Below are 15008 nucleotides of genomic sequence, written 5' to 3'. Positions count from 1 at the left end.
TAACCTAACAGGGGATCAACTAACTGTCCATAAGCTCAAGTCTAGGATTCTTGACTTAAAGATCTAGTATGATCCAGTCCTGATACTTTGCCAACTACATGCTCCCTTCCCTGAGCTTTCAAAACACCATGTGCCCCTTCCCACCACAGGGCCTTTACAAAGCTGCCAGGAATAATATGAGCTAATATTTATAGAGCACTAATTATGTGTCAGACACTAGAATAAGGGCTTGACAGGTGTCCTCTCTTTAATTTTCATTCCTACCCTGTGAAGTAGGTGGTATAGTCAAGCGGTTAAGCTCAGATTCTGAAATCACATAGCTGGGTTTGAATCCTGCCTCTGACTCTTACCAGCCGTGTGATCTTGGGCAACATACTTAATCTATCTGTGCCTGTTTCCTCATCTAAAGAACAGGCATAGTGATAGTACCTACCTCACAGAGTGGTTGTGAGGCTTGAATAAATTAATGAAGGTGAAGTGTCAGAACGTGATGGGCAGCGTGTGTTAATCATCACTAGATTATCCCCATTTTGCAGAGAGAGGAGAAGGAGAACATGCTTAAATCACATGGTCAAGGTCACATAACTACCAGTGGGAGTGTGGTCTCCAGACTCTGAAGCTCTCAATTTTCACCATGACACATCCACTGTAGAAAATTCGGAAAATACAAAAAAAAAAAAAAAAAAAGCACAAAAAAGAAAAAAAACAGACTGAGAGAATCCAGGATTTGACCTCACAACTGACTCACAACGGACTCCCAAGTCTGTCCCTTCAGCATATGGCATCCTGTCTCACTCCCACCTGTGCTTGGCGAACTCATCTACTCATCCCTTAGGTCTCAGCTTAGCTGTCCCCGCCCTCTTCTCCTCCCAAACAGGACAGGTCAGTTCTCCCAGCTCCAGCCTTTCCTGGCACCCTCCACTTGTACAGCACTCACCACAGTAGTGATTGAATTATTAGTTGTTCCTTTGGGTAATCTAATGACTAACCCCTCACCCTACCAGACTGTAAACTCCATGAGACCTGCAAAGACTGTGCATTTCCCGGGTCATCAGCACCTAGGACAGGGCCTGGCCCTCACCAAGTACTAGTGGAAGAAAGGGAGAAGTGGAGGGGGTAGGGAGCATAGGAGGGAGGGAGGGGTTTGGGATTCAGCTCCACCTTTCCCAAGTCAATGCTCCCCAGGTGGGATGCAAACAGGGAATCACACAGTCCTTGACCTGGAGGACCTCTCAGGGTGGCAGTGGAAACATGACAGAAGCCACATGTTGTATGAGCGACTCCATGTGAGAGAAGACAGGTGTGCTTTCTGGAGGCAGCAGCACTGGAGCCCTGGGGGGGGGGGGTGGGGGGGGGGAGGGCAGGCATCCCAGAAAAGGGAACTGAAGTAGAGGCATGAAGGTAGACAATGCAAACAAAACTGCCAAGAATGGAGGAGCCAATTTTTGCCTGAAAGTAACACATGGCTGGAAAGCCTGGAAATATGAAATGAAATAATCTGGCCCTAGCCATAAATGTGTTCATCCTGCCACCTTCTTTCCAGTACACTCTCCAAACACAGCCATGCCCCTGAACTGGCATGAGCAATGCTGGTGGTCCCCTGTCCTGTATCCCTCATCTTTACTACTGTCAGTGACCACTGGTCCGAACTCCTGGTGCTTCCTGGCCTGAGGGCTACCACCTGGTAGCAGGCTGCAAACAACTGCAATAAATACTCCCCAGCCCAGCCCCCATGGCTCTTCACCAATGACTGATAGGAACTGGTGTATAAATACCCCAGCTCCCTCACTCCTAGATGGGACAACCAAGGTACATGTTCTACTCCAGGGTTCTCTGCAAACCACTGCCCATGTGTTAAATTAGCTCACTGCTTACTGTTGTAAATAAAGTTTTACTAGAACACAGCCTCACCCATCCATTTACATATTCTCTATGGCTGCTTTCGAGCTCCAACTGTGTAACTGAGCAGTGGTAAGAGAGACCTTATGGTCCACAAAGACTAAAATATCCACTGCCTGGCCCTTTACACAATCTCCCAGAAGCCCCCAGCAAGACTCAACTCCACTTGCCCTCAGTTAGGGGCAACTTGGAGGATAACACACTGTTTCCTCACACCATTCCCTGACTCACTTTCTCTAATGCCTCTCCTGAAGTTTCATCCATCACCTTTATGAACCACACAAACCATGTACAATTGCTGTGACTGTTTTGACACTTAAAAATGGCAATTTCATGTGGCCCCTCCTGATACTTGTACTCAAAGCCTTGTTTTGGGACCTGCTTCTAGGGAAACCCAAACCTGGACAGCAGTGTAAGTGTCACTGTGCCCATATGACAGACAGGCCCTGTACCCACATGGCAGAGGTCAGCCCTGGTTTTGGACTCCCCACCCCCACCCCGGTCAAAGCCTTGCCAAATCCTTGCAGTATTATTAGAATACCTGCAGGCTTACCTGTGGCTTACAGCCATGGACTTGTTTGTCCAAAGAGGAAAGCAAGGCTCAAAGAGGAGAATGCCTTGCCCAGGGTCACTCAACTGGCAACCTGGAAGATATGGAGTCTCAAATCCAGGTTTTCTTATGACAAAGCCAGGGCTCATTCCATGACAAATCAGCTACCCCTTAAACTTTGCCTTCAGGAAGCTGTGAGGGCCCTTGCCAATTTTCCATGAGGATCAGGTGAGATCAAACAGGCAAAAATGTTCTGTCAAACCCAAAGAGCTTGAACATCAAGAAAGACACCCTTCAAAGAGGTACTCAGAAGCCCACTAAGAACATGAAATACACAAATACATTCACCAAAAAAAAAAAAAAAAGAAATGAAATGCAGTACACAGAATGTTGGAAAAGACCACAAGTGTTGGAGGCAGACCTGGATGTGAAGCCCTGTAACCCGTCACTAGCTGTGTGACCGTGGCCAAGTTAAGGGTCCATCCAGATACTTGATTCTTCCAGCCCACCTACTACAATGATCACACACATCCTGTGGGACTGTGGAGAGGGTGACCTGAATTAGGGGTGGAAGTCCCCAGCCCAGCCAGATCCCCTTTGCCAAGCAGGACACCCATCCCATAGCTGCTGGGAGTAGCTGCAAGTCCTGGCTCACAGCAGCCCCTTCTGGGGAGAACTGCTCTTAGATGGGAGCTGACTTGCCCAAAAAGTTATGTCCTGACCTTCAGGACCGCCCACAGCCAATGAAGGATATGGGAATACAGGCAGCCAGTGAACTCTGCAATGCCATCTGCTTCCCAGAGCTTCCCCCAAATCAGGCTGAGGCCAGCCTGTGGCTAAGGACCCAGCTTTAGCTGCTGCTTTTCCCACCTGCCGTGCATCCCTCTCATAGCCCCCGCCAAGAGCACCACACAGCGCCTCACCTGCACAAGAGCCCATGTCTCAGGCTGAGACAGCAGCAACAAGAGGGGAGAGGTCTTCCCTCACAGGTACTCTTTTCCACTCGAAGACTCCTGGGAGGAGCCTAAGAGTACTCCTTATGTTCATTCCTCCCTCCCGAGTGGCACCCACCTGATTCCCAACAGGGCCAGGCTTCCCAGTGTGGGGGGGTCCCTCTCCCAGAACTCACTGCACCCAACAGAGGCTAGGCAAAAGTGGCAGATTCCTGGGGCCAGATGGCTTGGGGATGGGCTGGCCCGGGTGGTCCCCAGAGGTACTTGGTCCAGTCTTGGTGTTGGGCCCGGGCAGATGAAAAGATGTTTCTTGAGACATTTGCTGAGGAACTAATTCTTTCCATTACAGGCCCCAATGAGTGACACATCCTCCCACCCACTCCCCAGGTGAGTCCAGGCAGCACTTCCCAGGGACACCAAGTGCTGGAGATGCAGGGTGAGGACTTAAAGCTTTGGGCGCAGATAGGGTCCAAGGTGGTCACTTGGGGTACCTCACGGGAGAGGAAAAGGCCCTGGCTGGGAAATACAGAAACATCAGTTCTATTCCTGGCTTTGCCACAGACCTGCTGTGGGCCTTTGGGCGAGCCATGAGATCCCTCCCTGGGCTCGAATGAAGATGAGCAAGAAGATGACCTCAGAGAGACTCCCAGCTTGGAGGCTCTAAGACAGTCAGAGCTAACACTCTTGACAGACTTTCCCTGTGTGTGGGCTCTCTACAAGGCACTTTACAAGTATTTACTCGTTTAATCCTCATGATACCTTCAGGGCAGGGAGGGGTTATTACTAACCCGTTTTTATAGTCATGAAAACTGAGGCTCAGAGAAGTTAACTGACTTGCTCAAGGACACACACAGCCAATAAGCAGCAAAGCCAGTATTCAAACCCAGGCCATCTGGCTGCAGAGTCTGTACCATAAGCATCACCAAGTTATACTGCCTAGTCTAATCGGACTACTCTCAAACCTTCACAATGCCTGGCACAGAGCTAACCACCACCATAAGTGCCTAATAAGAATGTGGTAACTGGAAAATAAAGAGAAAGCTGGCAGCCTAAAACACCACGATGGTGCTGGGAGTGGGCCTGGGTGACTGAGGTGGGGGGGGAGACGGATGCTTCCTTGGGTGTCCACAGGTGCCATCTGGCCTGTTTATTGTAACATGTCATCAGTAACAGCAGGAAGAGGTGGAAACAGCGTGTGTCCCGGGGAGCAGACAGGGGTGTCAGAAGACGGAGGTGCCTGGGACACTTTTCACTAGATACTTTTCATGCTTTTAAAATGCTACACCAGGGGCGCCTGGGTGGCTCAGTCGCTAAGCGTCTGCCTTCGGCTCAGGTCATGGTCCCAGGGTCCTGGGATCGAGCCCTGCATCGGGCTCCCTGCTCGGCGGGAAGCCTGCTTCTCCCTCTCCCACTCCCCCTGCTTGTGTTCCCTCTCTCGCTGTGTCTCTCTCTGTCAAATAAATAAATAAAATCTTTAAAAAAATAAATACATAAAAATAAAATGCTACACCATCTGCATTCATTACCTACTCCAAATGGCACTTAATCTTTTCAAAAGTATTCAATGGCCAGTCAGCCAAGGACCAGCCAGAGAGAAACTGCGCCAGGAGGGGATGCTCTGGGGGTAAAAATGACCAGAGAAGGGCTGTAAGCTGAGTGGGGGAGGCATCCAAAGGAGGAAATGGGGGGCCTGGACAAGTATCCTCTGTTTTCTGGGAGACTCTGGTTGTGTGTAATAAACAAGCCCCCCAGACCTTCACTCTGCAGGTGGGAAGTGAGGCCCAAAGGACAAAGGGAAGTGGCCAGAGGAGACCCTGAAATTCAGCGGCTGAACGGAAACCCCTTCTGACTCCTCACGCAGCCTCTCGGGCTCCACTCGGCACACAGCCAACCAGACCAGAGCCACGAGTCCCGAGCCCAGGTGTGCGTTCCCACCATCCTGCCTGTCCTGCACCTGGGCAGTTGACCCTAGCAGCTTCCCTTTCCTGGATGCCCTATGGGTAGTAGACACATTATCTCTAATTCTCACAAGGTGGGAGTTATTCACTCCATTTTGCAAAGGATGAGGCTGAGCAGAACAGTTACATATCACAGTCAAGAGACTCAGCCGGGGGGGGGCTCAGTCTGTTAAGCAGTTAAGTGTCTGCCTTCGACTCAGGTCATGATCTCAGGGTCCTGGAATCGAGCTCTGCGGTGGGCTCCCTGCTCAGCGGGGAGTCTCCTCTCCCTCTGCCCTTCCCCTCCCCCCACTCCTCTCTCTCCTTCTGTCAAATAAATAAAATCTTAAAAAAAACAAAAACAAAAAAACAGAGAGAGAGAGCCTCAGCCAGTACATGGCAGAGATTCAAACCCAAAGCCCGTGTTCTTTCATGACCCTGAGCTACCCCTCTTGGAGTGTTTCCCATCAGTTTAAGACAAGTCCCACCTGGAAACTATTTGTAAATGCCTTTGCCTTCAGACTCAAGAGTTTCATGGGACTGGGTAGGAATCTTATCACATCATAAAGTTTGCCCCCCCTCCCCCCGTTCCCTACTGGCCTCCAACCTGAACTAAATTTCAAACCTTCCCTAGAAAATTACCAGCGACCCTTTTCTTAGAAACATCTAAATTAACTGACTCAGTAAATTCCCTTAGTAGCATTTCCCAGCATTTTGCCCCTTTACATCGATGATTCCTTTGATTTACTTCTACCCAGCAGAGGCTTGTCCTCAAATGAACCTCCTGGTTTTAAGACATAGCCCTGCCTTTCTCCAATTCTCCAAAGGGACTGTGTCCTGTTCCCTCTGGTAAAGGTGCTAGACTTGAACCCCTCAGACTCCCCAGAACTGTCCGAGTCTGTTATCCCACAAAAGGATATTAAGGCCTGATGTGTTATTCATGGCGACTCATTTATCATTTATATAGATGACTTCCAAAAGGATTTATGGGGTCCCACACATTAAACCCGGTACAAAGCAGGGCAGCATCGGAGGCTCATTTGATCTAAGACCATGTGGTGGAGACAGGAACACCGGAAGACTATTCCTAGCTCCTGAATTTGGTACCCAATGTCCCAGCATCTAAGACACAGGTAGCCAGGAGACATCCTAAGTCAAGAAGAACCCTTCATTTCTCTCCAGCTTTCTTCCCTAACCCAGAGGTTCTCAAGGTAGGGTCGCTGGACCAGCAGCATTGGTATCAGCACCACCTGGAGCTTGTTAGAAACAAGATGCTCAGCTTCTACTCCAAACTGAATGAGACACGCTGGGGTGGCACCCAGCAATCCATGTCTTCCACAAGCCCCTTAGGTGATTCGGACGCACTGAAGCTGACGGGAACAAACACAACAGCGGCAACTACCCGTAACTGAGCATCTACTATGTGCTCAGCATGGAACACACAATCTCATCCGTCCCTGTAACCAAGGAAACCTCCATCCCGCATGCCCTGCTCTGGACTAGGTGAGTTCTGTGCATCACGTCACGTATTCCTCAAAATAACCCTGTGAAGAGTACCTCCCCCGTTTTAGAGATGAGGAGACTGAGCCCCAGAGAGTTGAAGCCACTTGCCCGAAGTCACACAACTCAGAAGTAGGGGAAGCAGGATGAGAATTCAGGTCTGTTGGATTCCAAAGCCATGTTCTTTCTGTCCCACCACAGAAGCTCCCTGAGGTCTTTCACAGCTACGTCAGCCTAGGGAGCTATAAAGCTGGGTCAGGTGAGATTCAAGGAGGGGAGGTGGGGGCGCCTGGGTGGCTCAGTCGTTCAGCAGCTGCCTTCGGCTCAAGTCATGATCCTGGGATGGAGCCCCGCATCGGGCTCCCTGCTCCGCGGGAGGCCTGCTTCTCCCTCTCCCGCTCCCCCTGCTCGTGTTCCTGCTCTCGCTGTGTCTCTGTCAAATAAATAAATAAAATCTTAAAAAAAAAAGGGGGGGAGGGGGGGAGGGGTGCAGGCAGAGGGGCAGGGCAGAAAGAGCCCTGCCCAGGCTACAATGTGAAAGGACGCCACATAATGCATTTAAAAGGCACAACCACCTTTGTCTAAGGAACAAAGACAGGGTTTCAGGAAGCATGAGTTCTCAGCCTCTCTCTGACTTCACACAGGTGGGGGGCATTTTCTCTTCCCAGTTTGGACGGCGGTTTCCCCATCTCATACTCCTTATTGTCTGCAAGGTTGAGTGATCTGTCTCCAGCTTACGTCTCTGACCTTGCCTCCCCTCACCCATTCTCTCTAACCACACTGGTCTGCTCTCTGTTCCATAAACACCCAAACTCACACTGACCTCAGGGCTTTTGCACCAACAGTTGCCTCTGCCCAGATCACTCTACCCCCTCATATTCCCACTGCTGGCTCTTTGTCATTTAGGCCTCAACTCAAATGTCACCTCCTCAGTGAGCCTTCCCTGACTACCTTACCTCTTGTTACCTGCTATCCCAGCAGTTTTATTTCCATTTCACTTTACACCATCTGAAATTACTGAAATTACTTATTTTTTAATTGCTTCCCTGTTTATTGTCTGCCTCTCCCACCACAGAACATAAGTCCATGAGCGCAGAGACCATGTCTGCCTTGTTCCCCAATATATCCTCAGCACCTAGAATACTGTTCGGCCCTGAGCAGCCAATTAAGTATTAGTTGAGCAAGTAAATACCAAAGAAGAAAACCTGGACTCAAAGGCCAGAGCCCTGGATCTTTAACACGTGACCTTGGCAAACCACTCTGCTCTCTGAGCCTCAGCTTCCCTCCTTGCCTAGTGAGAGGAATGCACTAGATCTTCTCCAGGGGTCCTTCAAAGACTGCCAGTCTTGGGAAGCCAGGCCTGAACCCGCCCAGTCAGTCCATCCAGAGGAGGTGGCTGGCTAGGGTCCTCGCTGCAGCTGCCCCCTCCTCACCCCCACCCGTGTCCCTGCCCAGGCACGCAGTCATCTCACTCCCCCATGGCAGAAACTGTTAATGAAGTGCGCACTGCTAAATGCAGTTACAATCACGGGGGCTAAGAATAAGGCGCTGACATCAGCCACGTCAGTTTCCGAGTGAATCAGAAAGGGAGGGGGGAGGAAGGAGAAAGGAGAAAATGGGAGGGGGGATGGCGCTCTAAAGCTGTCAAGTGGAAATAGCACAGCGTTAAATATAATCCAGCACTGGCCTACATCGGTCTGGAGAGGCAGGTGACGGCTCGGCCCCCAGGGCCAGGACAGACAACTGGATTCTTCAAGGAGGCCAGGCAGCCCGGTGATGGGGATCATCCAGGAAACGATGGCCAGGAAGGCAATCCAGAGAGCTGGGGAGGACTGTAGTGGGATGGTGGACCCTGGAGGGGCACATGTGGATCGGAACAGGACCCCACACCCCAGCCTCTGTCACTGGCTGTTTTGTTAGCACAAGCACAGCCCCTGGGCCGTGCACAGCCCTCTCCCACCTGCAATCTTGTTTCATGCCAAGAGGCAGAGGGTGGCCTCTGGAGCCAAACACACCTCAGTCTGAATCACCACTGTGCAACCCAAGCAAGTCACTAAATGACTCCAAGCTGCCTGGCTTTTCCTCGTCAGCAAAATGGGTACATCTGCAACAGTAGCTATCCCCTCTGGTTGCTACAGGATTCAGTAAGATCATGGAAAGCGCAGAGCACAGCCAAGCAAAACTTTCAATCATTTTATTTTTACCATCCTGAAAGATGCTCAGACAAGGATAATTAACCCTTTTTTCCAGAAGAGGAAACTGAGGCCGGGGAAGGTGAAAGGCCCTGCCTGAGGCCCCAGAGCCACAGTGGAGTCCAATCCCAGCCCCACGGAGTATACCGGTGAGGGAGAGAGGTGACTGCAATGCGGTCACTCCAGGTGACTGGAGCTGGGGGGACCTGGAGCTCTGACAGTAAGACAGTGGGATTGTAGGTAGCCCTGGAGGGGATGGAAGGCACAGATTACAGTGCAGGACGTGTGTGCACACTTGTGAACACATTCTCCAAAACTGGCACCTTTCCAACAATTCTTAAAAGAAATGCTGAAACGATGGTTGTTAAGGCCGTAATGAAAAGACGTTAGAGGAGGCAAAGTAAAAGGCCCAGAGCCTGGAGAGCAGGTCAGCTGACTCGGAGGCGGCTTGCTCACACTCCAGCTCTCCTCCACACCTCCGCCCCACCCTCACTCAGCCAGCCTCGAGAACTGGCTCAGCCTCGGGGCCCAGGTGGGTGGGGAGGGAGCCAGAGCACCACCCTCCGAGGGAGCTGAGGTGCAGGGAGCCCTCCTTCCCGCCTCCCACTAAAACGGAACCAGACGGCCTTCCTGCCACTGCAAACTCCAAGAAGCTGGAGCCAGGAGTCTGGCTGCTTGGGGACAGGGAAGAGGGGGTGCCGGAGGGAGAGGGATTTCAGGGAAAGAGCTCTAAAGGCATCGAGGCAGATCTGCAGGGCAGTGCTCTGGGTAGTGAAGGAAGGGCTGAATCCCCATGCACCCGATTTTTCTGAGATGCTTCCTTCAGGATAATTTGATTCAGATAAAGTAGTTTGGGTCCATACTCTCACCCCACCCCGCGACATGAACCAGAGGAACACTGGTACAATTCTTTACCATGCCTCAGCTACCCAAATTTAGAAGAGTTCTGCCTAACTACCAAAACTAAAGGAGATAACAGCATTTGGCGGTAAATTGGGGGAGTGAACGGGGGGGGGGGGGGGAAGTGGCCTGCCCCAGAAAAGAGGGTGGGAATGGGAAAACCTCAGCCACACACCTCAAGTGGACCTGATCCCAAAGGATACTTCAAGGCCTCTCCCTCACCATTCCTCCTTATGCACTCAGCCCTAGCCCCCCCTCGGGGCTGAAGTACTCCGTTCCCACCCACCCTCTTAGCGGGAAGGGGTGGGACAGCATGACATTTTGTTTCTCAGAAAAAGCTCAGGTCAAATTTCAAGGACAAAAGTTAGCACTTGGTCTGGGAAAGAAAACTCTGCCAAATGGAGTAAATTGGGGGTGGGGAGGGAGGTCCGGTGCTGTCGTGCCAGGTGCCTCGGGTGCGGGCAAGAATTAGAGCTCTAATTCCCCCTGCCGGGATCTGTCTGGCAAGATATAGGCACCTCTACCCCACAATCCAGGAGAAGAAACTCAGACAACCCCCTCCATTTCCCTCTGTCCAAAAACAGAGGGAGTGGGCTTTGGTACTAGTCTCTGGGATCCATCCACCATGCCGCCCCACCCGCCAGATTTGGCCTGAGCGGAAGAGGGCGGTGCAGCAAGGGCTCTGCAGCCCAGAGATGTGGCCCTAACCGCTAAGAGAGGGACCGGTAGCCAGCCTGGTGTTGCCATGGCAACTTCCTCCAGTGCTGGATCGAAGCATCCTATGGGCAAATCAGAGCTGGTTGCTCCAGCTTCTCCGCCCTTCTCCCAGACCAGGGAGAATTGGATGCTGAAACCACTTGGTCAGACCAGGGACACCATCCTCAATTCCAGACCCTGATGCTAACAACCCCCTTTGGCATTTGTTGGAAAGTGGAGACACCCTTGCTCCCCAGCCGTGCCCCAGTGCACGGTAGCAGGGCTAGGACTATAGATGTGATGAAAATTAACTGTTCAGGAAGAACAGGGAAACAGGGAGTTGGACTGCTCCCCACCCTCTTGTTCCACATGCAAGCCCCCCAAATCCCCATCTTTAAACCACCGCCAAAAAAGAGCGCCCAACGCTGCCTTAATAGCTACAACAATGCAACAAAATTAGCTTATAAAAATTATAAAAGCTAACATTTTAAGAATCCCACAGATTCTTTTTTACAGTCATGCTCAAAAACAAGTCTTATTTGATAATTAGATAATGGCTAACAGGTATTAAGAGCCTACCTGGTGCCAGATACTGTACTGGTGCCCTTTGCAGACCACAAACAATATAATAATCAAAAGCATGTATGTTTCAGTCAGATTGCTCAAGTTCAAATCCTAATTCCCTCACTTCCTGGCTGAGTGACCTTGAACAAATACTCTCTGTGCCTTAATTTTCTTATCTGAAAATGGGGATATTAAATGTTAATTTTATAGGGTTGCCATGAGGAAAGAATTAAAGTCCTATATTTAAAGTACCTAGGAGGATGCCTTTCAAAAGGTAATCATTTTTAAAATGTTGACCCTATGCAGTCCATGCTACTATTTTCTTCCTCATCCGCATGAAAAAGCTGAGGTCATGTATCTAACTCCCCAATTACAAACCCAATGCCAGCAAGACTGAGCAAGGATGACACCTACACAATAATGCCCCCGGGTCATGTCTAAAGCCCCAGCATCTTTGGAAAAGGGACAAAAGCAGCATAAGAAATGAGTCCAGAGTGCAAAGAGAAGGAAGATGCTCCTTGGGAGGAATTCTAGGATCCTATAATGACCAGCATCCTGAGCCTCAGGGGGGCTAGAACAGGGTGGGAGGAAGGAACAGCTTCCTTTGCCCACAAAACGTCCAAGGCTCCCAAGCCTGATACAGGAAAGTACTCTGGCCCAGTTAAGACTAATGAGATAGCCTTCCCCTCACACAGTTTCTCAGGAAACCAGCTGAAGGGGCAGGTAAAGCCCACAGATGGCTCTGGCTCGACCTGGGTGATGGACAAGATGCATTCCACAGGCTTTGGAAGCAGCATCAAAGAGGAGGCACCTAGATGAGCCAGAAGCCGTCAAGGACACACCTCTGAGCCATCAGACAGCCTGGCATTAACGGGCCAGGGGAGGGATCAGGGAAGAGGAAGGTGGAGCGAAGCCAGGTCTAGTAGCCCTCCTACAGACGCAGTCTCTGTCCAGTATGTGACAGATTATTCGAACTGCTTTTAGAAATTAGTTCAGCATGGTTCTGTGGTGCTGTTCTAAAAGAATAAATCCGAAAGGCTTTTTTTTTAGGAGAAAATTAATGACTTTGAGAAGAACAAGAGAAATTAAGCACCAAGACAGTGTTTCCTACTTCTGATTTTTACCAGACACTCATTAGTCTCCCGGAAATGAAACTTGACTGTCTCCCTCCCCCTCCCAAACTCGAAGCATCCCTTAAGATGAGGAGACAATGAGCACAAGATGCCCAAACCAAACTCTTGGTTGTCAGCCGTTCCCTGGGGCCCCCTCACCTGGGAACTATTTTCCACACAGTGAGATGTGGCTTTTCAAAAAATCCTCTTTTAGACAGAAGGCTAGTAGTTTACTGGAAAGAGAACCAGAAAACTGATTTTAGTCTCAGCTCTGTGCCTAACCTCATTGGGTGACCTTGGGTTACACACACACACTCATCCATTTGAGGGCAAAAAGGGGTTGGACAGGATGATTTCTAGGTCTCTTCCAAGTGCAAAACAAGAATTTGAAGAAACTTGCTGGAAAAAACATCAGGTGGATCTTTTTAAAAAATCTCTACTATTACATGAAGTTCTCTATTCTGACTTCAGTGAAATCAGAGCAAGTTGCCTGCAACCAGCAATGATAACCAAGGCATCTGATCCAGGACATGGAGCATGACTTAGGAGAAAAAAACCTAACCGTCCCTGCTCCTACAAACCCATGCTCCTGCCCCACCTGCCTCCTGAGACCCAAGTGGCCTGCTGAACTTCAAGGGAGTCCCTGGCCATTAGGCGAAGAGTGGAAGAGTCAGCTCATCTACGCTGGTGGGGGTCCCTCTCCCGGCCCTCACTGCTAACCTGATTTTCTCCAGTGGAGGCCACTGTGTTAGACAGCCTCTCCATTCCGCCTCATCTTGCCCTGTCCAGCATAACGACCTCCCTCAGCTACATCAAGGGGGAAGCTCTTGATGCTCTGAGCCTCACTTACTTTTTCCATAAAATGGTGATTCTGTAAAATGGCTCTGCAATAACCATCTTTACCCCACCCCCAACTCTAGGTCTGTCAGGAGTCTGCCTCATGCACCCCATTATTCATTCACTTGGCTAACAAATTCTTCTGGAGAACCTTTTCCCCACCTGCCTGCAAGACGTGAGCACCCATTACCCACTGCTCCATCCCATGTCTCACCAGATAGCTTGGAGACCAGACAAGGGTCCCGGCAGGCAGGGAGTCTTAAGCAGGACCCATAAATTCCCTAAAACTGCAGACAAAATTTTGATCATGGCTCATATGTGTATTTTTTGAAGAGACAGTCCATATTTTCATCAGGTTCTCAAAAGTATTCATAAAGCCATTTTGCTCCTCCCCACCACAAACACCCCTCTGCTTTTTGTCCTCTCACTGAACTCAAATACTCTCAGATGTTCAGCTTCTGTTACATCAGATTTTCAGAAAACACTTTTAACTGCATCCTGTGTCTGAGGCACCGTCATCCCATTTTACAGATGAGGATTCAAGGCTACCGGTGACATGACTTGCCCAAGGTCACAGCTAGTAAGTAGAGAAGCAAGACTGGAACCTGATTCTGACTCCCAATTTGGCACTCTCTGGGGAACTCTCACCCAAACCCTCTAGTTACCCCACCTGTTGGTGGATTGGCTTCCTCACCGCAGAAACATGTCTGGAGCCCTCATGTTCCCTCTGCCTGGTCCCAGGGCCCCAAAAGGCAGGTTTCCCTACATTTCCCCGCCCCTCGGGCTCTGGCTGAGGCTGCGCGCAGGCCCGGGAGCGCGAGGTTCGGGCCGCTAGATGGTGGCCGGGTTCAGCCCACCCAGAAGGGCTACTCCAGGGACAAGAACACCCAAGGTCCGGGCACATTCCGGGGGGAGCGCCGCCCCAAGCCTCCCTCCGGGACCAGCGGAGAGGAGAGGGGAGGAAAGGCCGCACCCGGCCAGTTTCCCCGCGGTCCAGCCCCAGTATGATAGGAACCAGGAGTCTGGAGCCCCAGCCTCTGGGGGGAAGGGGAGGAAAGCCAAATGAGGACGCTCAAGGCCTTGGGCGCAGGGCGGGGGTCTCGGGCAGGGAGCCTCTGGATGCAGGCAAGACAAAGATGGAGAGGTAAGGTCTGCGCGCCACCTCCAACGGCCGGGGGCGCGTCGGAGCCCCAGGGGTGAGGCAGCCAAAGCCCCGGGGCTCGAGGTGTGGGCACGACAGGAGGGAGGCTCAGGGAGGGTGGCAGGTCGGATCCGGGGACAAGACAGAGGGCATCCAGTAGGCTCAGATGAGTAAACAGAGCTGGTCCAGACGACCCTAAGGGCCCACCTGCGGGAAAGGGTTGAATGCAGAGGAGCTAGGGGTCCCTGGGGGCGGCGGGAGGCTAGAAGGCGCCGCATGCTCAAGACCTTGGGGCCCCGTGGGTGGGGGCGTATCCCGAGCAGGGCTGGCGGTAGGGAGGAGAGAGTGGCCCCTCTCGGGGAGCACCGGGTTGGGCAGGGGCCCTCCCGGCCCTGACTCACGGGACCCCACCCCGGGGATGGGGGCGGGCCGAGCGCTTACCCGCGTCCTCGTCGTCGAAGGAGTTCATGCACGGGAAGTAGATGGCGAGCGCCTCGAAGGAGGCGGACAGGCTGAGGCGGCTCTGCGAGCGCTCCATGCCCGCGCCGGCCCCGGGCGCCTCGGCGGCGGCGGCGGCGGCGGCGGCGGGCGGCTTGGGCAGCTTGGCCGCCCCATTCTTGACGCGGAGTACGGCGCGCGGCGTGGTGGCGGCGGCCCGGGGCTAGGCCGGGGCTCCGCGGCGGGGCTGGCCGGCGCGGCGGGGCCGACGGGCGGCGGGCTGGCCGGG

The 15008-nt window shown here is 51.9% G+C and overlaps 2 protein-coding genes across 3 annotated transcripts in view; both read right to left on the bottom strand.

The window, feature by feature from the left end:
- Positions 1 to 14903, bottom strand: part of RIMS4 (regulating synaptic membrane exocytosis 4) — a 61280-nt gene extending 46377 nt beyond the window's left edge. For both annotated transcript variants that reach the window (XM_073880368.1, XM_025875614.2), the window contains exon 1: positions 14723 to 14903. In XM_073880368.1, the coding sequence (XP_073736469.1) occupies positions 14723 to 14819 (97 nt within the window). In that variant the 5' untranslated portion in view covers positions 14820 to 14903. The remainder of the gene's footprint in view (positions 1 to 14722) is intronic.
- Positions 1 to 15008, bottom strand: part of LOC112827069 (antileukoproteinase-like) — a 381146-nt gene that overhangs the window by 55134 nt on the left and 311004 nt on the right. The window lies entirely within an intron of this gene.

This window comes from Callorhinus ursinus, unplaced genomic scaffold (assembly GCF_003265705.2).
Source record: "Callorhinus ursinus isolate GAN/ISIS: 27379988/994484 unplaced genomic scaffold, GSC_fseal_2.0 scaffold38, whole genome shotgun sequence".
NCBI lineage: Eukaryota > Metazoa > Chordata > Mammalia > Carnivora > Otariidae > Callorhinus > Callorhinus ursinus.
Note: the sequence above shows the minus strand (reverse complement) of the source record. Positions and strands in the feature narration are given on the sequence as shown.